Source organism: Protomyctophum bolini (genome assembly GCF_963924005.1).
Source record: "Protomyctophum bolini genome assembly, chromosome: 15".
Taxonomy (NCBI): domain Eukaryota; kingdom Metazoa; phylum Chordata; class Actinopteri; order Myctophiformes; family Myctophidae; genus Protomyctophum; species Protomyctophum bolini.
Genome location: NC_137876.1, coordinates 12,735,651 through 12,759,395, shown reverse-complemented (window position 1 = coordinate 12,759,395; position 23,745 = coordinate 12,735,651). Strand labels below are relative to the sequence as shown.

Genomic DNA, 23,745 nt, shown 5'->3' with positions numbered 1-23,745 from the left:
ATTATATGTATAAGAGAATATGGAGGGGAGTATTCCATAGGAGTCGTGTACAATTCTTGATATTAATATTCAAGAATAGGTTGGAGTTAATGGAGTTATCCACTCCCATCGTTATGTCTAATGGTTTCCCCCCCCCACCATTCCGATTTTATGTTAAGTTACTTGCATGTTTGAATCAAAACGTCCAGAATACTGCTCAAAATAATTGAGACGAAAGTCCAGTTAAATGTACCTTAAAAAAAAGCAGCAACATTGAGAACAAATTGATTAAACAGTTTATTTTTTTCTCCTTCTCTTCAACAAACAGTTCTTTTAGCAATTGTCCAAGTATCATAAATTGTCAATTTTTTCTCCTTCTCTTCAACAAACAGTTATTTTAGCAATTGTCCAAGTATCATAAAATATAAATAAAAGGCAAGCATAAAAAAAAATCCCAAAACGTCCAGTCATTCCATCATCAATTGTACATCTTTAGGCTTATTCGCTACAATCTAATACCAAGCTAAAAATCCCAAAACGTCCAGTCATTTCAACATCAATAGTACATCTTTAGGCTTATTCGCTACAATCTAATACAAAGCTAAAAACAAACCCAAAACACTTTGTTTTAGGCCGATATGTTTCAATATTGCTAAGCTCCTAAACCCAAACTAAAGTAAAACATGTTTAAGGCAACAGCATAACAATTTCTCTCAGTAGACCCTACATACAAAGCAAAGACAATTGAAAATAAATTATATGCATTTCCTGGTTAATCAAAGAAGGAATGTGTTGAAGACTAGTTTCACAAGCCAAGGAGGTCTGCATAGTATACACAGTACAAATCCGGTACCTTAATTGGTGTAAAAATGTACTCCTAAGGGTTCAATGAACCACTTTAATACTGTCAGCCCTAATTTGGGCACGTTACTGTATATGCGAGCATTTTTAAAAAACAAAATCTTTTTTTTTCTCTCATTACAGAACTACAAGCTCACAATGCACCGCATAGAATAGATCAACGGTTTAAAAAAAATGTTTTGTGAAAATAAAATAAGTGGCGAACACTGAACAGAGGATTTGACTGTGTAGGGACACGACGTAGGGTTCAAAATGTAGAGTCCAACTACTAGCCTACAGATCGATGGGTTTGGTGGCAGACAGCAGCCCCGTTGGATGGAGAGGGTTCCTAGGAGAACCTCTGTAATGATGACGCACATCTTTCTCTGTAACCTGTCGCACCAGAGTCTCCACTGAAACCTTCTTCTTACCGGCGGCCAGGACAGAGGACTGCTGTTGGATCTTGTTGGTCATGTCACCCAGAGCACAGGGCCGTGTGCCCTGGTTGACTCTGGGTCTACGGGCCAAGGTGCTGGGCCTTTTGGGTGGGACCGGAGGGGGCAGCTTCTTTATGACCTGAACCGTGTCAGAGTGGGACGGTCCCAGTGGTGGCAGTAGCCGAGCGCCAGAGGAGAGAACACTCTCGCTCACTGACTTTGTTACAGGGCTTCTGAGGCTGGAGGGTTTTCTGCTGTCCCCCAGGAGCGAGTTGATCCGGCGGACAGACTGGCGCACTGGGGTACGCTGGAACTTCATGGGTGACCTGATGTTTCTACCCTTGAAGTCTTTGGGTGAATAAATGGTGAGCTGGTTGAAGCGCTGCACATGGTCTAGCACTCTGAGCCTCTGGGTCTTCAGGCTGTCCTGCGATTCAGGTGGTTGCTGTTCTTGGGCTTTGGCAGAGACCTCCGTGGGCAAATCGACGTCGCTGCGTGGCACGCTGCGCTCGGGAGGCGTGGAAAGTTCATGGGCGAGTTCCGGGCCTGGCCTGCATGGGGTGGACTGAGAGCCTGCCGAGATGGCCAGGTTGAAGTGAGCGGGACTCTGGATGTCCAAGGCATCGATCAGTCTGCTGCTGTTCATATTCTCAATCTCATCCCTCTTCAGTCTGGCTACAGAGTTAGTAGCATTTTGGCTGCTGACAACATCGCAAAGTGAGGATTCATCGCCATTCTTAACCGGCGTGCAAAATGTGCCCACGTCGAATAGTGCACTGTCTATATGCAAAGGAGACAACTGGGCAATTTCAATCTGGCCAAAGGTGATGTTTTGGTCATAAGCCAGCTGCCTCTGCTGTGTAGGGACAGCACATGTCTCTGTGTCTATTGACTGAACTTGCCGTGTAGGAGTCTGTGGCGGTGGCATTAAGACGCTCTCAGAGGGTTTGGTAAGGTTCTCCCCACAGCGGCCACCGTCGAGGTCCTGTGCGACAGACCGCAGGTCACCAGCGGCTTCTGCCACGGTCGTCTTGATCTTGAGCAGAGTCTGACCGCTCCGGGTGTGCATTTCGGCGATGGAGGCCTCGCTCTCCAGGCTCTCCACACTGGAGGCACAGCACAGCGTTTTGGGAAGGCTGACCCCCAGCGGAGGCTTGGATACCATGATGGCTGGCTCAGAGGAGTAGTAGTTGCTCTTGAGGCCCCGAGTCATGGGGGTGTCTGTGAAGGATCCGCCGCCGAACACATGGACATCGTCGGGCGTCTCGTCACTCCACAAGGTCCGGAGGGTGCTTATGTCACACTGGGGCGTCAGCAGGTTATCTTCAGACTTACTGAAGTACTTGGAACCTATAGAGATGAGAGGGAAAGTAGCATCAGTCTAAGATCATTTGCAGCATTATGTTGATTATGAACTTCATGAAACTTCAAAGCCGATTGACTTCTTTGTGCAAACTCACTCTTGGACTCGCTTCCCTTATGCAGGAAAGCCGGGCTGAAGTCTTTGTCTTTGGTGGGGAGGAAACTGGTGGTGCTCTCCTGAGTGGCAAGTCGCCAGCCAATGGACTCTGCTCCCTTTGTCAGCAGCATGGAAATGAGAAATAAAAGATGAAGGATTCTACTGAGTAGATCAAGAGATTAAACTTTTGTTAGTTGTGTTGTTAAAAAGAGCCCTACAGATGTTAAACAAGCGCAATGCATCGTGTTAATTCTGTGAATCTTCAGTTAGTTCTTCAGAGGGTGATCACGTTCACTCAGAAGAAACGAGATTATTGAGTTTGTTGCTCATGAACAATTTTATTAAGTCACAAATATACAGAATAACGCAAAAGAAAATGTCCCCAAGGGGTATCTCAGACAGCTAGTGCAAGCCTTATGAATCACAAGGAGAGTATGAATCCAACGTGCAAGTCTCTCTTTCTCTCTGCTCTAGTGGCCTCTCTGGTCTTTCCTCGCTCTCTTTCTGTCCTAATTTCCTGTCTCTTTACACTTCTCCATCTAAATAAAGGATAAAAATGTAGAAAATAAACCCCTAACAGCCCATGAAACATAAGTACCCATAACCAAGGCAAGCTCAGTTTAAGTCCATCTGGTGAAATATTACATTATTTCAGGCTGAATGTTAAAACACATCCTACAAAATTAGGATTGAGAAACTAAAAATTAGTCATGGCTTGTAATATTTTTTACAATCATGAATGCAATCTTTTCCAAAGACCTGAAGTCCATGCTCAGTTCACATTATTTTAAATATAACTTTTTTTTTAAACTATATTTTAAGTCCCACTAATAAAAACCAAGCAAATAGCAAATGCAAATAAATTCCAACAAAAGTGCTACAGTGCAACACTGTACCCGACAAATTGCACCATGCATGCATAGATATGGGATTTTGATTAATATAATTAATTAAAACTGCATTGATTTGGAGCAATGTCATTTGTTTATCTGGAATGTGAATGATTTTTTTTTCAGGCAACCACACTTACAGCTTCTTTGCTGCTTTTCCCAAGGCTAAAACGTGAACGTAGAGTCTTGCGAGGTGCTTCTTTCTTGTTGACTTTGGGAGAGAAGCAACCAGCTTTTCCAGACTCCACTCTGAAAGATTAAGCAGATTAATGTAATGAATCAGATAATGTATAGATAGATACCTTTATTATCCCAGTTCTCTCATTTATACATTACTGTACACATAAAAGAGAGTGAATCCCACCAACGTTCTAGGTTAGACCATGTCTGAATGGCTCCCGGACAGGCATACTTTTTTTTACTGAGGTTAAGTATAGTTTTACTGAGGTTAGGTTTAGGTTTCTGGTTTAAGGACTTCAGTGTTTTGTACCATACAATTGTATGTATAGTACAGAACAAAATAATGTTTGCTTTCGCCATCTTTGTTGAAGAAGTCCGGGCAATTATGTTTTGAGGCAATTAAGGTTAGGTTTAGGTATAGTTGAAAAATGATAAGTGTCAACAGTGACTACTGGCCACAGCGGGGCTTTCTTTAGAACTGCGGTGGATGGGATCTATAAAAACAAATCAGGCACTGGTATGATGATGACTTTCTTAATAATGGATAGTCGGATCATGTTGAAAGGAAACCATTATAATATACTATGAATATAAATAGAATACCTGTTGACTGCATGCCTGTTGCTCAGCCGTCTGTTATTTTTCCTTGCAGACTGTCTGCTGGACTTCCCTACTGAAGACATGGCGTTGTGGGAAGAGTCCAAGACCTCGGAGGAACCACCACACGCTGCAATGATGAAAGAAACAAACGGCAACAATGTTCAAATACTTCCTGTCAGATGTGCAGTGGAAACACGAACAACAGACAGCCCATCTGACCAAACATCCATACCTGATCTGGGAGTGGAGGTTCCACTGAACAGAGTGTTGGGAAGTAAGTCTATACCCAGGTTCTTTTTAAAGGATCTACGTTTCTTGTTTGAGAATCCAAAGCTTTGACCAGTTTCCACGGTCTGTTTTCGCTTGGAGTTCGGCGTTGCAATCACAGGAGTTGCAGAGGAAAAGACTGGCAAAAATCATACAAGAATCAATCAATGCACCAATAAGATTTAATGATCTCCTTTTGATCACATCCACAAGCTCATTCTGCACCAAGATATTAAGTAAGAGTAGACGACGAGCAGATGTTGAAGCACTAGGAAGATTAACACGAATGACAAGGCAGACAAGACAAAGAGCGAAGCAGACCAAATACATCAGGCAATATTCAATTGTTCAAATCAAACTCATCATTCATTATCAAGGCAGGTGTGAACTTGTGAATCAATTGCAATACAGTCAAGCTCATGAAAATTTGATGGATGCGAGCTAGATGTCCTCATGCTACATGTCAGTCTATGCTAGGGTTGAACAGGCGGAAAACACTACCAGACCTCTATACCTACCATATCTGTCTGACTGGGGACTATTTGTCGGTGTTCTGTTCGTTTTTAACTTATTCAGAGCACCATTGACCACATCTGAAATGTGAAACAAACCATATACAGCATCTCTTGACTGAAGTAATTTTAAGATGGCTACATCTGCATTTAATACGATAAATTACATGCCCTGTCAAAGGTTGGGCGATATGACTTCAAACAATATCACAATTAGTTAAAACTTTTGCTTCAATTATAATTAATGAACGATTAAAAATAAATAAAGTGACACTTTGTAGATCTATTCGTCGTTACATAAGAAATATTTAAAAAAGAAAAATAACTTATTTGATTAACCTACATGAGCAAGAGTTGTTTATTGGTTCTAAATATCGGTTTCTAAATGTTTTCAGGCCATTTCTGGGCCATACCTCCCAAGCTGCGCCTACGTCTCCTCTTCATCCCCGAGTTTGAGTCGAGTTCCTGGGGTCCGTCTTGAGGTGACAGAACGCTGGCCTCACTGCCCAACATGGCTGGAACCTTCTCCATGAGGAACTGTGGTAACACACCTATCACACAGACCAGTACAACAGTTACAATTTAGTAGTCAGTGGGCTGTATTTTGCGTGTCTTAAGTAGCAGGTACTTATTCCCTAACTTGAGTAAACTAAAGACCTGGAGGCGTGATCAATGCCATTTGGCTATTCTGAGTGGCCAAAGAGCAAGGATCACGCCTCCAGGTCTTTAGTTTACTCAAGTTAGGGAATAAGACCTGGTACTTAAGACACGCAAAATACAGCCCAAAATGTGTTAGAAAATGTGCTGAAACTTCAACTATCAATTATATGACGCTTGTATTTATTATATGTATATTAATTAATACATTTGTTTTGTGGGTAAACATATTATACCACTATAGCCATTCCGTGGCTCAAATGCAGAATAAATAATGGGCCTTGATGTGAAAAGGGTTGAAAACCACTGGGTTAATGGCATCGTTTTAGAAATGTCGTCTACTCTAGACTAGGCTCGTACCAAAGTCCTGAGCGCTCTCAATGAAGCAGTGGATGACTGCTGCCTGCAGCTTGAGGCGTTTCTCTGTGCTGGCGTTCATCTTGTCCGTTCCCTCTGCAGAGTGGAGGAGGTTAGGGGCCAGGATCAGAGACAGGTTACTGCTGTCCATCTTGTTCTCTGCACTCCTATGGGGTAGGCAGTGGCACAGCAGTTTGATTTATAGAAAACATTTCAACGACAAGGCATTCAAAGGAAACACAATTATAAAATAACATACATTAAGATTCCTAAAACAAAAGGTAAAATAGAATATAGTTACAGTGCAGAAGAGAAAAGAAAAAGGCAAACAGAAAGGTCTTTGGTTGCAGTTTTCTGGGAGTTTGTTCCAGATATGTGGTGCATAAAAACTAAGTGCTGCTTCCCCATGTTTCTTTTTTGTTGTATGGACAGAAAGCAGGCCTTTGTTTCCCAGATGACCTGAGGGGTCTGGATGGTTCATGCTATCGTACAAGATCAGAAATGTATTTTAATTGGAACAAACACAGAAATCACAGACTCAGAGTACAATTAGAACCGGAATCTATGTATTGGCCAGATAATTTTGACTTGGTGCATTGATCTTCTTGCATAGAAGAAAACATAAAAACAAGAAAAATAGTAAAGATATAAAAATATATAAAAATGTACCCATAAACGCAACACTGATAAGTATTGACTCACTCACTGTCTGCCCTACTACTTCAAGTTCAGATAAAAATATAATATTCTTGAAGGTCAGGTTTTAATGCGTAGTGGAGCTGTAATGTGTGGACATTTAATGTATAAAAAAAATATATTACCTCCTGGACACATTGTGGAGGAAGTCAAAAAAGTAGCGCAGCACGCCGAGGTTCCTGTCGGGCAGTACGCAGGACAGCAGCAAGGTGGCGGCGGTGCGGTCTACCTCAGCGGTCAGCTGCTGGGCCTTGAGAAAGGCCTCATGCAGCTCCGCGGGCAGCACAGGCTCCGGCAGCTCCCTGAAGAACTGCTTCACCAGGCCGGCCACGTCGCAGGGAACCGCAGTGGACAGACACTCCTCGCCCGCATCCAGCTTGGCCTGGCCGAAACAATGCCCCCCCACCATTGTGTTACTTATGGTTAATTCATACTTTGACTGTGTCACTGCACAAAAATGCATTGTTTTGAACTGAAACAATGTTTGCATCTAGACCTCTCCCGGGGTCACCAAATCAAAGCAAGGTCGACGCAAGCCATCACTCACCCCGAGTGCTTTCAGACGAACAATGGAACCTGACTTTCTGAACAGACCCTCCGTGTCTACGTGCGCCAGCAGCATCATGCAGGCATCGACCAGAAACCTGAGAAAGCATACACAAAATAAATAAATCGCAAAAAAAACGTTTTACCCATTTTTAGACCTAGAAAGCGTTATGGTCATTATACCGTTCAATCATGGAAAGCATCAGTGTCATTTTAGATTTTAGCTATGTAGAAACGTAGGTTTTTCAGAAAACTGTTTAAGATTCAGAAGGCATTTAATTCCTGCCGGGCAAAAAAAAGGGAAGAGACTAGTATGGCACTTTCATTTAAAGTGGCCAATGCATTGCAAGAATTCAAATGCACCTACGCGTTGTGGCACAACTGCCTTCACCAGGGTCCTAAATTAAAGGCTTTTTAGTTTTCTACAAGAGTGCCTTGGTCTCCCTTTTTTGCATCAGTTCTGTCGCCCAGTTGTACCAAACCAAAGAGCACCTTGTTGGATTTTTTAAATGTTCTACTCTGACCAAACAGACGCACTCCTTCCTCTCTTCATGTCTACATGAATGCTCTACTTGATCACATTATAGCATCACATAAAAGTACCAAGCGCATTGAGCTTGTTGATCTGCTACTTTTGCATTAGAATCCTGAAAAGTAACAGTTTAGGAGAATTCCATCCGACAGAGACGATTTGTAGAATCGGCCTCAGGTCTAAATGGGTTCATTTGCTGGATTTTTTTAGACAAGCTTTCTCCACTTGCCTTGGTACGCCCCCATGTTCAATGTTATACTGCGGAAGGCTCTCCAGCTGCACTCCAAACACCTTCACCTGAGGGAGGAACACAGCATTCATAAGTCAAAAGGACAAATTATAAATCAACCAAAAAGTGAAATTGATTGAATGTGCCTCTTAAGTCTCTCAAGCACAAACATGTGATCTTTAATCTCGGATGAGTGAGTGTGCTTGGAGTTCCCAAGATTCAAGAGGTTTATTCGTCACATGCTCATACAAGTATGTGCAGTGAAATGTTCTCTCTCTCTGTGAAGGTTAGAGTTCCTTTGCCAGAGGCAGTCACATCACAGGTGTTTTAAAAAATAAACATCAAATCGACAGTTGGGCTAATCCCTCCGCTGGATGTCAGTTGGTACAATTTCACATAGTCCTGAAATGTGGAAGTTAAAATTTGGAAAGTACTTCACACCTTGTGACTCTTTTAATTTGTTTACCAGAAACAAACCCAGAGTAAACATAGGACCTCAATTGTTCATTTTCAAACTGTGCCCGTGAATGTTTATTGAATTAGGCATTAGTACCATCGTTGTTGGCGGGGAGAAACCTATCTCCATATTTTAGCTTTTTTTTCCTTTTTCATAAATTAACATCCTACTTGATCATACTACAGGGTCACACAAAAGCATCAAAAGTAGAAGATCCATAATAAACGTGTAGACCTGCTACTTTTGAATTTGAATGCTGCCTGGAAAGTAACAGTTTTGGACATGAGGTTTCCACCCAACAGAGACAGCAGAAGATATCCTGTTAAGACATTAGCAGATACATGATGACATCCAACTACTTCTGAGTTAACAGTTTACAACATCACATACTGAAGAGTCTGTTTCCTAGGCGTTTCTGAGAAACTCAAAAACATCAAACCCATAATTATCACTGCTGTGTATCCATTTGTTACCAAAACAGGTCCATCTGCTTTTCTAAATAGAAACAAGTCTAGATTTCTGAAAACAGTGGGTCTCAAAGTGGGGTCCAGATAAATTAATAGTATCAAAGTTTTAATACTATCAAAATTAGGGTCACCGACTTTAAACATAGGCTAGTTGAACATGATGTGCGAGCTTGAGACTCTGCTAATTTGGAAATATTTTTTAAGCAACAATGGCCAAATATATGTTCATTTGGGGGTCCTTCCATGACGCGAAAATGTTTGAGAACCACCATCCTAAACACTTGGCAGATTAGTATTTAACAGTAATCTGTGGTCATCATTTTTATTTTTTCAGTCTTGCTCACAGTTTGTAACGCATAGAGTAACAATGACATGCTAAACAAAATGAGCTGGCGGGTAAACCCACAATTATGCAAATGTTATCAAATGCACATAACAATAGAACGGACCTGTTGATTGCAGAGTCTGACACACAAGTGAGAAAGTAACGGAGGACAATGCGTGGCCGTGGTGCCAGACCCGGGTTCGGTTCGTTTATTCCAATCTACACTCACCGTGCGGGTAGAGGATGTCGACTTGCAGACGTTTGCAGTTTGTTTGGTTTTGTGGTTCCAGTTCTTCACTTTAATTCCATACGCTGCACGGAGGTGTTGCACGGCCACCAGCCGCATCACGTTCCTCTCCGCGCCCTTCATCCTGTCTTTATCTGAAAGAAAGGAGATGGAATGAACTCACTTGACCGGCAGTTTTGTTTTTTCCCCGATGCTTGGATCACAAGACGGTCATACGACAGTCGCCAAGTTATCTTTAAAGGGGTGTTCTACAGTTCAATCATTCCACTAGAATCCCGACCACACACACACCCTTCTGTCTGGACCAAAACAACCTCTAGTCCACAGTCCACTGGATCTCAAACCGTCAAGGTCCCCCACATTATATTACATATGTATTTGCCCAACTAATTTGGCCTGGTACTACCAAGAGGACGTGGGGTCCCTAGTACCCAGGTAGTTAGTTTATATAGCAGTTTGAGAACCGCTGCTCTAGTCTAAATTCCTCGTCCCAGTCATAGACGACACACAACACGCTCCAAATACAGTCATCGATGCACAGCCGCTACTAAGTAATCGGTACTGATAAATGGTCGGTTCACAACATCAGCAGTTCAGCTCATAATACCAACCAATACAGCACCAAGGAAGAAGGAACGTAATGTACTGCAATGTGGCAATACTAGCTTGCTAACGTTAGCCGCTCGGCTAAACCTACAAAGAAGACTGATCCGTTCAAAAAGCACAATGTAATCACCACCTACCTCTTCAGAAACGGTCTCGTAAACTTATATACACATTTATCCCGTCATAACTGTCAGACATAAACTGTTCTTCGCTATCCCTCAGTGCTAACCCAACTGCGTGATAACCATATGTGGGTTTGTTTAGTGTTAGCCTGACTGAGCCTCCTATGCTAGCCAGGAGGAGGAGGCTAGTGTTATTGTTTCCGTATGTTTCAAACGGCAGCGCTCCCTGCGTTCTGAGCTGTGATTGGCTAGAACGGGTTCGAATAGCGACACACTGTGGCGTTCGTTTTGCTCTTGCTGTCTAGGGCAGGCCATTGGGGTGGGGCTTGCGCTGCTATGTCAAATTGTATTATAACAATTAACATTTTATTGTTCATTATGATTCAAAGCAGGTTTACGCCTTTCCGCTTTAACCATAGTGTTAGTACATGGGCCAGTGTGGTTGATAGGAATAGATTCTGGTGGCAAATTCTAATGATGATTTTTATGTTCTCACGTGCCCTGGTGGCTGGTAGTACTAACACATTAACCTCGCCCACCAGGCTTTCCACCACTACATTGGTAGCTTTAAGTTTTCTACCTGTTACCACCACTTTTATATGAGAAATAACCGAAATTCATTTTTTTTATAATGTAATTTAATATATTAAACAATGCCTAGAAATTAATTGAAGGGTACTTATAAAACATTGTAATGCCAAAACATGGTAGGCCTACTTGCTTGGGAATATAGAATAAAGGCATACAAGAGTAATTATATATAAAAAAAAATAGGTACAATTAGTATTTTCGTTATTTCCTTTGGTCACAAAATGGGCTATATTTTCCACAATATTACACTTAGAGACTTGAATTTAGCATATTGTAGCCTACCCGTCCCAAAGTCTACTTTCCAGCCCATAGAGCCCTATTGTGAACCCGAACATGTTGAGTACACCAAGGTTTTATGTTAGAAATCTTGAGTATTTGAGCATGTAGAAACTGCCGGATGCTAACCTGCATATGTTGAACAATTTTTCAAAATGTATCATGCTTTTTGTAGCATATGTGACATGTCAATCTAGGGGGTTTTCATGATGCTGAATCCATTCAAAGCATTAGTTTAGCAAGAAAAACACTCATTGGGCTATTGACATCATCACATTAAGTGAGTGTTTTTAGTTTTTTGCCATCTGTTTTCATGTGTGTGTAGTGTACCATAGGGCGGCAGTGGTGGAAAAAGTACTAAATTGTTTTACTTAAGTATAAGTATCAATACTGCAATGTAGAAGTACTTACAAGTAAAATTCTGGAATTCAAAATGTACTTGAGTAAAAGTATTGGCATCAAAATGTACTTAAAGTACCAAAAGTAGAAAGTACTCATTATGTATTAAAATATTTTGAAAATGGCAGATCTGCTATTTTCAAATGGCCAAAATGCATATAATGTTTTTTTGTGGCTTTCGCCTTTATTTATGGAGGGACAGGAAATGAGGAGAGAGATGCAGTGAAGGCCGTCGGGATCGGGAGTCGAACTGCCAGACTGGATTACCAGCCAAGGTGCCTGGACCACTGAGCCACGGACCAGGCCTTATATGTATGTTCTGTAATAATAATAATCAAAATCTATAAAGTAACTACTAACTAAAGTTTTCAAAATAATGTAGTGGAGTAAAAGTACAATATTTGCCTCTGAGATGTAGTGGAGTAGAAGTATAAGAATTGGAAATGCTCAAGTAAAGTGCAAATATCTCAAAATTGTACTTGAGTAAATGTACTTAGTTACTTTACACCACTGACTATAGGCCTACTGCATTCTTGTTTGTGAGATGTTGCCACATTTCTGTTCAATAAAAACAACGGGTATACTGTTACAAGGACTTGTATTTATTATTACAATAGAATATGTATATACAGTAGACAACGACATACAAATATATGGGTGAAGGGAGGTTGGTATTGTTTTTTTTAGAAGCATTTCCTGTGGACAATGGAAGGGCCAGCCTCGTCATACTCCTGCTTGCTGATCCACATCTGCTGGAAGGTGGACAGAGAAGCCAGGATGGAGCCACCGATCCACACAGAGTACTTCCTCTCAGGAGGAGCGATGATCTGAGAAGAGAAACGTTGGTCAGGACTTTGTACATCTATGCACACAGAATAACTTTCTACACTTCCTTCCTTCACAGGTGTTACCGAAGATACTTCCCCTAGCCCACGATGACCTTACAGGCGTATGCAAAGGCTCAACTTATCTAACTTAGATAGCATTTTATGTAGACATAGCACTACAGTATATAGTATAATGCATAGCATAGTTTCAGAATCATTATATAGATATTCAACTGTTAGGTTCTTAGCTTACGTATGATTCATGATGACAATTCTTATGAGTTGTTACCATGTTTTTGTTTACTGTAAATCGCTCTGGATTAAGAGCGTCTGCTAAATGAATAAATTGTAAATTGTAACACTAATTAAGGCTCTGTTCCATTTAGTGTGTAGTGATCCTCGAACTTTATACACCCATAACTCTGATAGTGTACAAATGGATTTGGTTCCACGAATCTGTTTGACCAGAATGGAACAAAGCCTTCATTAGTATCATCAGTAACACCTGTGAAGGAAGTAGGGAAGTGGCCCAAGTTCTTTCCAAAATGGCGTCTGTGCATCTAGCCCATTGGTGAGTTTCAAATGAACATATATTAATGTGTTGCTGCAGAAACCCATTTAAAAATGTTTTGTGCGTTTTCTGTGTTGTTAAAATGTTTCAAAAATATTCAAAGATTTTCAAAACATTTAAACATTAGTAGCCTACTCACATAACAACCACATAAACCCTAGCATGGGGCAAACATTCTGTGAAAATAGCCAATCTACAAGCCCACAACATGTTTCATTGCGATTGCAGAACGGCTATTTTAGGTGAAGAGATTTGGTGTAGCTAGAGGGAAGAAGTAGTGGCTATAGAATCCTGGCGTGTCCAGTAAAGTATATTGAGTATAGGGATTAAGTTAAAGTAGAAACACCACAGTGTAGGAATATTCTGTTACTTTTATGACTAAAGATCCTGTATAGACGGTGAGGGTGAAGGGTGAAGTGAACGGGAAATCGAGTTGCAAATCGAGTGGCAAAGTGACTTGGCAAAGTGAGTTTAAAGGTGATATAGGCAGGTTTTCAGCCAAAAATCAAAATATTTATCTATCTATATTTGTGGCCTTATTCCCTCTATCTTCCCCTATATTTTGATGCTGAGCTGCTGCCCTGTAGACATACACTCTCCCTTTGTCTCCCTCTATGTGTTTGTATCTGTTTATATCCACTGTTGTTTATGTGTCGGGACGGAATAAAGTGTGTTGGGAGGAGGGTCTGTGTGGGGGGTGACGCGGAGTCTTAGCCAATCACAGCGCGAGGGTGTGACTGTGTGTTCGACCCAGCAGTATTATAATGAAAACGCAATGCGATTTCATTGCAAGTATAATATTATCCCCATATCTTAGTTTCACCATTGTTCATGTGAAATAGTATGTTTATGATGTAATATGTAAGCCTGTTGAAATTATGAGAATCGCTATGTATAGCGCATGGTTGGGTGGTCCGGCCGGCTTGAAGCTTGCATTCAACCCGTGCTCGCCAACGGTGACAAGCCGTCGCTGATCATAGCGATTTTTCTTCATTGCAATGAATAACCGTGGACAAAGTAGTTCACATGAACGATGCTGTAGTGGCTGGGGCATTTGAGGGGCAATATGTTTTATATGCACGATTACAAATGAAAGATAATTGAATTGAGAGCCAGTGAGTCTGCTCCACTACTTCCTACTTCCTCATTTGCGGGACTCGTCCTTACTCTATGGACTCGTCGTGTCAGTCTTGTGATATTGTGATTACGCTACAGTTACCCTTAAAAAAACATGTCAACTCAATGTCATTGTTGTAACTATGATATCGATAGAAATTCATATTTTTTTAATGTCATATTTAGCCATACGAGCGCAATATCCATAGCGTCCCTCCCAGCAGCAACAACAACCCCATAGCCCGAAGTGACCTGGCTCAGCCAATAGAATGACGGGGGGAGGGGGGTGGAGCTAGATTTTAATCACTCGATCAATTCTGTGTACAAACACTGGAAACTTGTCTACAATACCTTTAATGTTGTTTAACGTCGTTTAATGCAATCAGATAGGACTTTTCTGTTTGGATGTATGGGCTGTCAAGGCCAGAAAGTAGTTTTTTGGCACTCAGGCATTCCCGCATAACTTCCGGGTATGATGATGATGTCACGTGCATACCCTCTATTCAAAATATGATGACACTTATTCAAAGGTATCTCATGAAGAATGGCCCATTTTAGATTCATGACTTTACTATTAGTTAATGTTTCAACTGGTAAAAGAGGGGCTTATAGAAAACAGTTAATATACGGCATGGCATATTGGATCAATATAATACATACAATAAAACATGTATTTATTGATTATATTCTGTTAATCTGCAATGCAAAATAACTAAATGTATATCAAATAAATTTGCATTTGCATTCAAAGAGTACTACTGTACTGCAAAATTGTCCAGTACTTGAGTAAATGCACTTGTGTGTACATTATATGTACTTATAACATTATATGTTACATTATATGTTTTAATGCTGCTCTCACCTTAATCTTCATGGTGCTGGGGGCCAGGGCAGTGATCTCCTTCTGCATACGGTCAGCAATACCAGGGTACATGGTGGTACCACCAGACAGAACGTTGTTGGCATAGAGGTCCTTACGGATGTCGATGTCACACTTCATGATGCTGTTGTAGGCCGTTTCATGGATACCAGCAGATTCCATACCTGGCAGGAAAGAAGGCACACATGGAACAGAGCAATAATTACTAACTTAATTCTCACATGAAGGCCATGTTAACCCCATTAATAATGGGGTTAACATGCAACTTTAATTTGAGATTTTAGCGTTGCCTTAAAAAAAAAGAAGAAGCTTGCAGCACTAGCTGCACCACATCTGGTATCATTTTTGAAATTTCTTTATTTTAAGTTTGTATTTTTTTAAACGCAGATCTTCTCTTCTGGGAGTCTTCTGGGAACCAAATATATAGCTTTTGGGGGGTGTCCCTTGGCAGGAAAAAGTTTGAGAACTACTGATTTAGAAGAAGACATTTGTAGAATTGACCTCAGGTGGGTTAAATATCATAATATTATTTAAACATAACTCACCAATGAAGGAAGGCTGGAAGAGGGTCTCTGGGCAACGGAAACGCTCGTTACCGATGGTGATGACCTGCCCGTCGGGCAGCTCGTAGCTCTTCTCCAGGGAGGATGACGACGCAGCGGTGGCCATCTCGTTCTCAAAGTCCAGAGCCACGTAGCACAGCTTCTCCTTGATGTCGCGCACAATCTCACGTTCGGCTAAGGGGTGAAAGTTCCCATTGTGAGAATTCCCAAACACCTTCCCAAACACACATTTGTGGGTCGCAGACACATTTTCATCCCATTATTTTTTGTTCCATACATTTATTTTTAATCCTAATTATTATTATTATTATTTTCAAAACATTAAAAAATCTGAACAAATTCAAAGATTTATTTTACTGTAATTTCATGAAAAATAAGAGAAAAATCTAAGAAATTCCATAAATCAGAAAACATTAAAGTGCTGCAATTCCACATTTCGCCAGCAGGTAGTGGCAGCTTCAACGTTGGATAGCCTTACTGGGGGCTTGGTTCAGACACACAGAAAAAACAATACTGTGGCCAGATGTAATGTAGTAGTAGGACTATAGTAAATAACAATAAAGAAATCGCCCTAAAAAACCCCAAAAAGACATATTGTAGATTGTAAAGGTTTGGGAACCACTGCTGTAGACCAGACTGATCGTATGATGGGAGTGTGTTGTACATTCAAAATAATTAATTGCTAGTACATAATAGGCAAAGCTGTCTCGAGCATACCAGTCGTGACGAAAGAGTAGCCACGTTCAGTCAGGATCTTCATCAGGTAGTCGGTCAGGTCGCGACCGGCCAGATCCAGACGCATGATGGCGTGGGGCAGAGCATACCCCTCGTAGATGGGGACATTGTGGGTTACGCCATCACCGGAGTCCAGCACGATACCTGAAAGCATGCAAATAAGCCCCGGGGTTATTCAGTATTGCATGCATGTCAGGGACAATTGGCCGCTATCTTTAAGTCATTTGTCACATCATAAACCGTGCAATGCCGATGACACCTGACGGATATTCTCCTCGTGACCCTGCCAGGGAGGAATTAACACCGGCCTCCTCGACAATGAGACAGCGATTCGTCTGGATGAGTGTGTGTGTGTTCGACACTTGCCCTGGCATTACACAGGTTATAAATAGGTATCGGAGCTCTACTATTTCAGGAGACAGGATCTACCCCCACCCGCATACCCTTAACACTGTGTACATTATGGTATAGCTGAAGTAGGCCGCAGAGAGATGCTGCATGAAAACTGACCTGTGGTACGACCAGAGGCGTACAGGGACAGGACAGCCTGGATGGCCACATACATGGCAGGAACGTTGAAGGTCTCAAACATGATCTGCAACACAGAGTGAGGAAAATCAGTGGAAGCATGTACCAAACTATAGACTCACGGGCCAACCGGCAACCACTGGCAAAAACCACAAGAAAACAAGTTGGACGTGTTTATTTGTTCCCATGCCGAATGAAATATTTATTGTAAAATGCAATTCCACTCGTCTATAGGCCAATGGTTTGTGAAATCAACACTGGAATGTACATTTCTAAACCTCGCCAACTTGAAAAGGCTGCTCTGCAATGCATGATGACACAGTTTTACAGATTTGTTGATTAAATTAACTAACCGGTCCACAAATTCCTTTTACCGTTAGTCAACTAAGAATGTCTTTAGCCGAGGTCAGTGCTAAAATCACAGTGTGAACTGAGCGGTGCAACTTTTAACTTTATTGTGATATAGTTACTGTACTGTACTCTACTGTACGGTACATTTTTAAATGTTAGTTATACTTTTATTGTTATAGTTGTGGTGCTCAGTGTGTGTGACTGTAGGTCGCCCAGCGGTATTGCAGCTGTTCATACCCCAAACGGACAGACATTACGGACATAGGGACACACGCGGCCAGTCATTGGAGCGGTGTGCATTATGAGGACGACGATGTGGTTGCCTTACCTGGGTCATCTTCTCTCTGTTGGCTTTGGGGTTCAGGGGGGCCTCAGTGAGGAGGGTGGGGTGCTCCTCAGGAGCCACACGCAGCTCGTTGTAGAAGGTGTGGTGCCAGATCTGACATGGAGGAGACGCAAAACAAACATTCCTTCAGTGAATAAATGACAAGCAGGCTACCGAAATTCATCTGTTAACCCAGTGGTTCCCAAACCTTTTATGCAAGTGACCCAAAAGAGAGATTAGATGTTTGCCTGGGACCCAAATTAGTGAAAACAGCAGATATACTATTCTCACTACTTCTTAAACCTTTGTTTTCTAATCTATGGAATTTCTTAGATTTTTCTTTATGAAATTACCGTATTGAATTGAACTTGTTTTTCATTCGTGAAAAGTTTAGCTTTTTTGGGAATGTTTTGGATTCATTTTAGATTTTAGCATCGGATATAAAAAAAGCTGATCTACAAGCTCACAGCACGCCACTTCGGGCCACACTGGAAACTAGTACATCTGCTAGTTAGTTTGGAAGAGGCTGTGCCTTTTGCACATGCATACCTTCTCCATATCGTCCCAGTTGGTGATGATGCCGTGCTCGATGGGGTACTTCAGGGTCAGGATACCCCTCTTGCTCTGAGCCTCATCACCTACGTAGCTGTCCTTCTGACCCATACCCACCATCACACCCTGGAGAGAGAGAGAAGAGAATGGAGAGCTTAGTGGACCGCTTTGGAGATGGAAGAAGCCAGGAAGATGCTCTTGGCTTGGTCTGCTAGTTATTTCTTTCTTTTGTGTGTGTGTGTGTGTGTGTGTGTGTGTGTGTGTGTGTGTGTGTGTGTGTGTGTGTGTGTGTGTGTGTGTGTGTGTGTGTTGGCTAAACAGACATATACACATAGGGACATACATAGAGACACACGGTCACGCTGCTCAATAGTGCCACTTTACGTCATCCAGCGGTATTGTAGCTGTCCGTACACAGACATACATGGAGACATGTATACATAGACACATAGGCTTACATACATAGAGACATATACATAAATGGAGACATATACACATTGGAGCGGTTAGGCACCGCCCAAAAAAAGCAGAGTGTACTGTACCTGATGGCGGGGCCTTCCAACAATGGAAGGGAAGACAGCGCGGGGAGCGTCATCACCGGCGAAGCCAGCCTTGACCAAGCCAGAGCCGTTGTCACACACCAGTGCGGTGGTCTCGTCATCGTCACACATGGTTAGGCTGTATTGCTATGGTCTGGTATGGGATTGGGAGGACAGATGGTGAGATTGGTGTCGAGGTGAGTGTTGAGCGGCAGCTGTCTAAACCAGTGATTCCCCAACACCCCCCCTTCATGCAAATGGAGACCACATAAACATTCTAAATCTGTGGTTTTCAACCCTTTTCATATCAAGGCCCATTAGTTATTCGCTATTTGAGCCACGAACCACATATATAGATATCATTGGATAAGACCACAATTCCATGTTGTATTGTTGTGGTACCATAGGAGAGATAACATGCAGGCAAACATTGACCAAAATAACACATTTTCTACATTCTCTAATTGTGTATACATTGTAAATTTAGTAATGCAGATGTTTAACAATAATTGACCCCTTACGGGTCCATTTGGTTACCAGCTTTCCATTATTTAGCTGGGGACAACCTGGAACCCCCTCAAGAACCACTGGTGGTCCCCGGACCACTGGTGGAAAACCACTGTAAACTATAAAAGGGTTCTTGACTCCAAAAATTCCTTGCACTCTTGTTGTAAGCACAGCACGGAAGGCCCTTCAAAGTGAAAAATCACAGACCCCTTCATCACTGAAGCGCATTGGTGAAATGCCACAATGAAGCCAATGGATTTGTTATATCCAGGAAGGTGACATAACCATAGAACATTCATAGGTATTCACCCTGTGATCGAGAGGGCTGTTTGAAATGTTGCCACGTCTGTCTCAAAGCTATTCCGAGAGAATTATCACTTGCAAACACTATAATGCAAGCCACTTGAATGGATGCTATGTATAGAGTGCTAATTAGACATGCCTTTGGATGTTATTCTCGTGCTAACCTTGCAGCGCAACTACTGATAGCATATCTCTCTACAGTCATGATGGTTCCTGGGATCTCAGTGTTGCTGAGGTATCACCAAAAAGGGGCATAACAGACAGACACAAGGCAAAGACCTGTGATCTATTTTAAGGTCTACACCCCCCCCCCCCTTCCCCCCACACACACTCTCTCACACACACACACACACACACACACACACACACACACACACACACACACACACACACATACACACACACACACACACACACACACACATGGAACCCCCGTAGAGCCTTTATCTGCCACAGGTTTCAGAACCTGTGGCATATCCAGGCCAATACCGCAGCTGTCAGCACATGGTGGCATGTTTGTTTAATTAGCCTACATGTCTCACCTACAAAGCTGCCCAATAGCTTCGTTCATTATATAAATGTGTGCAAGTCAATGATGTTCATCATTTGTGACTTAATTGTTCACAAAAAGCCACCTCATTCACAAGCTGATCTGACCTGTAGAAATTAACTCATTGAAGCAAACACCCTTTTCACTGCTCTATACTTTAGTGACTGACTAGATTTCATGCCATTTACAATGATTTTGCACTTGGAAGTCACTCTGCATAAGCGTGCTAAATGCCTTGTAATTACAATAGAACAGAACAGAAATGTCTCTTATGTTGATCATAGCTGTTCAATCGTGCTGCTTACACATAAGCACTCCACTGTTCCATGATTGCAACTAGTAAACCATTACTACAGTATATGAAAGAAATATTCTGTAAAGCTGTTGAAATCACAACATCCATCCATTGCTCTAATACTCACTATTGTTAAATCCAACGCAGGTGGGCAGGAAGTAGCTGTTACCATTTGTAACAGATAAAATGTGACAAAAATGTTCTCCCTGCATAGAAACAAAGTTGTGAAACGTACTCACCAAGTTCTGCTGGAGGAGACTGATGCTTCCACTGGGACGAGGAGGGAGGGTGAGGCTGGAGCTTTTAAATAATGCTCAGCTAGGGACCAAGGACCAGGGGCGGGGCTTAGAGACCAGGGGCGGGGCTTAGGGTTCACACAAGTCCAAATAAGAGCTGGCAGCAAAAAGCAACATGCCAGAGGAGGCGTCGTCGGCCTCATCCCACACAGAGAGATACATGGGACACTCTTCTAACATGGAGACTGGAGAGATGCTTCAATGGAAGGCAGTTCAGTCACAAACAGTGGTGGAAAGTAACTAAGTACATTTTCTCAAGTTAAATCATTTTCAATAATTCACCTCCAGTATATAGGCCTATACATCTCAAAGGCAAATACTTTACTTTTACTCCACTATTTTTTGAAAACTTTAGGTACTTTGTAGATTTTGCTTGTTATTACAAAACTAATTGAGACAATCTACTACGACTACAAGCTCACAACATGTTGTGTGAGCTTCTATAGATCTGCTACTTTCAAAGAGTACTTTTACTTTGGTATATTTTGATACTTTTGAGTAACTAAGAGTTTTTACTGTGTACTCACTTTTGATTAAATTACAGTGGATTTAGATTTCTACACAACACAATTCCAAGTGTCAGTTTAACTGTATTAACTCTTGCAGGTCTATTTCGTTTTACATTAACAGGATTTTACTTTACAGTGATCGTCATAAAGGTTCCAAAAGTTCCAAAAACAACTCACAACAATGCATTGCCACAAAGTTCTGTATCAATTTTAGTCTCCAAAGTAATATTAATAATAATGTCTAGTTTGTTTATACTACAGAACATATACTACAAGGCATCAATGATAAACCGGTAAGCATTAACAGAATGTGGGCTAATGAAGAATTTCACATGCACACACATCCTTAGTGTCAGGGCCAAATTAGCCATTGGGTCGGTGTGGCTGGCGTCCAGGGGCCCTTGGCTCACAGGGACCGTGTTGTACTGGGTTTGAGGCCCTGACAAGGGCTCCTGCCGTTGATTGTGTTAAATGAAGGTAAAAGTGATGAAAATTATATGGGGGACCCCAAACATTATCGGCACAGGGGCCCTCGTGGGAGTTAATCCGTCCCTGCTTAGTGTTAATTTATCCCATTGTCAATCTGGGAACCTATTCGATTCTGCCGTTAGCAGAATCTGTCAAATGGACACGTATACCGGTAGTTTTTTCACTGACAGAAACATAGCTTTTTCAGGTTTTTCATTTATTTTTAGAATCGGCCTCAGGTCTAAATGGGTTTAAATACTGTACTTAGAGGTATTTGTACTTTACTTTTACTATTTCCAATGTGCAATACTTTTACTCCACTACATCTCAGGGGAAAATATTATACTTTTACGCCACTATATTTATTTGAAAACTTTAGTTACTAGTTACTTTGTAGATTTGGATTATTATTACAAAACGTACACCACTTCAGCCCTAAATACATTTTGGCATTGGAAAATAGCTGATCTACAGGCTCACAATGCGTGGGAGATGAAACGAGTGCCTCTCACACCAGGCACACACAGGTGTGATTCGTCTCCTTTATACCTGTCACTAGTGACAGTGTCCCTACTGGGCCACCTGGCCTACTAGGTGTTAATAATAATTTATTGCCCCGAAGGATATTCGTCTTCACAGTCTGTTCAAACACCCACATCAAAAACAACACACAGCACATGACACCAAGATAATACAATAACATAAGGTCTCCACTGTATACAGAACCATCCTATTGGCGAGGCAATTTGTTTAATGTAGTGATGGCTGAGGGGACAAAACTCCTATACTAAAACAGACCTTTTTCCATGGCAATGTTCTGTATCTTTGTCCAGATGGCATGAGGTAAAAGCGATACAGGGGATGATCAGGGTCATTTGATGTTGAAAGTGCTAACCGTGTGATGGCCCTATATTGTTCATTTCAGAAAGTGTGGGTGTAGGACGTCCGAAGATCTGTGCTTGTGTGTGTCTGTTGTGTATATAATACTCACTGTATGGCGGTTCCCACACGCAGTCTCACGCCGACGTTGCAATGTGTGTCACTGTGACTAAAAACAGAAACTCATGATGAGATGCATCCTGTGAATAGGACACATCTCATGGACAAAAACTAATTCTGACACGCAAGTCCAATGGGATAATTTGTACAAGTAGTACACAGTATCCTATGTTTTAATTTAACTCTGAAAGTGCACACATCAAACCACATGGACGTATATGTAATTGGCTGCCAACATCCATCTGAAAATCTGTTGTTCCAGGGACTGCAGAAGCAAAGATTTGAGTTAAAAACGTTCGCTCTGAAAGAATATACAGTATATTCAAGGATTTGCGCCACATTTTCACAAATTTTCAAAAATAGCAGATTTACAAGCTCGTAGCACGGCACTCAGTGCCGCAATATGAGCTTGTAGAGCTGCTATTTTTCAATAGCTAAAGTATAACATAATGCTTAAAACACCAGAAGGGGTTAAGTAAATGTACTTAGTTACTTTACACCACTGGTGAGTATTATACAGAGGGATCAGACACAAACACCTATAGGCCAGGTGGCCTGGTAATTGGTATAGGGACACTGTCACTATAGTGAGTTGCCCGGTAAAGGAGACGAATCACACCAGCCATCCCTGGTGTGAAGAGGCACTCGTTTCATCTCCCAGTTGTGAGAACATATTGTTATATGTCGGTGGGGCTGGTATGCGTGCTGCTGAGCCCCCTTAACGTGTGGAACAGCTGAAGCTAATGCCAGCTGGGGCCTCTCTGAGTGGGCCCTGCTGGTCTGGATGCTCAGCCCCGATTGGCCCGGCATTCTCCTTGTAGGGTCATTGGTGAGCCAACGGTGTCATTGATGTACAGCCCCCGAGTTCCCCCCCGGGTGGAGCCGCGTTAGCAAACAGGGAAAACCTTATTTGTTCTTTTCCATTTTCAGGGACATTTTTCTTGATGTAGCCAATATTGTACCATATGTGGTAATACTCTCATTTCTTTAAGCCGTGTTCCAAACTTTGATATGCTTTTAATTAAAAAGATAAAAACAAACCGAACAAGATATTAGCCTATATGTATATTGCCAGATCACTATCAATGCCATTCTTTACACACTAAGTGACTAAGGCATCAGATATGCATTCATTTTCTAAAATGTATAATGACAGGCTT

The 23,745-nt window shown here is 41.8% G+C and overlaps 2 protein-coding genes across 3 annotated transcripts; both read right to left on the bottom strand.

Moving 5' to 3' along the window:
* Positions 1 to 269: 269 nt before the first annotated feature.
* arhgap11a (Rho GTPase activating protein 11A) lies at positions 270 to 10,554 on the bottom strand. Of its 2 annotated transcripts, XM_080784592.1 has the most exons (13): positions 10,421 to 10,554; positions 9,660 to 9,811; positions 8,182 to 8,249; positions 7,422 to 7,518; positions 7,000 to 7,256; positions 6,182 to 6,345; positions 5,578 to 5,715; positions 5,171 to 5,245; positions 4,618 to 4,791; positions 4,389 to 4,512; positions 3,746 to 3,854; positions 2,717 to 2,831; positions 270 to 2,606 (listed from the first exon to the last, which is right to left on the bottom strand). In XM_080784592.1, the coding sequence occupies exons 2-13, from the start codon at positions 9,798 to 9,800 to the stop codon at positions 1,114 to 1,116; spliced, it is 2,955 nt and encodes a 984-aa protein (XP_080640718.1). In that variant the 5' UTR covers positions 9,801 to 9,811; positions 10,421 to 10,554; the 3' UTR covers positions 270 to 1,113. The 2 variants fall into 2 exon arrangements, with proteins under 2 accessions (XP_080640718.1, XP_080640719.1); XM_080784593.1 differs by lacking the exon at positions 5,171 to 5,245.
* A 1,698-nt stretch (positions 10,555 to 12,252) lies between these two features.
* actc1b (actin alpha cardiac muscle 1b) lies at positions 12,253 to 20,591 on the bottom strand. The gene is made up of 9 exons (XM_080783162.1): positions 20,553 to 20,591; positions 18,662 to 18,812; positions 18,117 to 18,245; positions 17,571 to 17,681; positions 16,874 to 16,958; positions 16,346 to 16,507; positions 15,611 to 15,802; positions 15,048 to 15,229; positions 12,253 to 12,498 (listed from the first exon to the last, which is right to left on the bottom strand). The coding sequence occupies exons 2-9, from the start codon at positions 18,788 to 18,790 to the stop codon at positions 12,355 to 12,357; spliced, it is 1,134 nt and encodes a 377-aa protein (XP_080639288.1). The 5' UTR covers positions 18,791 to 18,812; positions 20,553 to 20,591; the 3' UTR covers positions 12,253 to 12,354.
* Positions 20,592 to 23,745: the final 3,154 nt, after the last annotated feature.

Bases quoted from the DNA above. Each gene is read 5' to 3' on its own strand.
- arhgap11a (XM_080784592.1), bottom strand. From the start codon at position 9,800: ATGAAGGGCGCGGAGAGGAACGTGATGCGGCTGGTGGCCGTGCAACAC. The intron at 8,250-9,659 runs GTGAGTGTAGAT...TTCCTCCCTCAG, and splicing joins CGACATCCTCTACCCGCACG to GTGAAGGTGTTTGGAGTGCA. The intron at 2,832-3,745 runs GTAAGTGTGGTT...CTGCTGACAAAG, and splicing joins GGAAAAGCAGCAAAGAAGCT to GGAGCAGAGTCCATTGGCTG.
- actc1b (XM_080783162.1), bottom strand. From the start codon at position 18,790: ATGTGTGACGATGACGAGACCACCGCACTGGTGTGTGACAACGGCTCT. The intron at 17,682-18,116 runs GTATGCATGTGC...CCTCCATGTCAG, and splicing joins ACTGGGACGATATGGAGAAG to ATCTGGCACCACACCTTCTA. The intron at 12,499-15,047 runs GTGAGAGCAGCA...TTCTCTTCTCAG, and splicing joins CCAGCACCATGAAGATTAAG to ATCATCGCTCCTCCTGAGAG.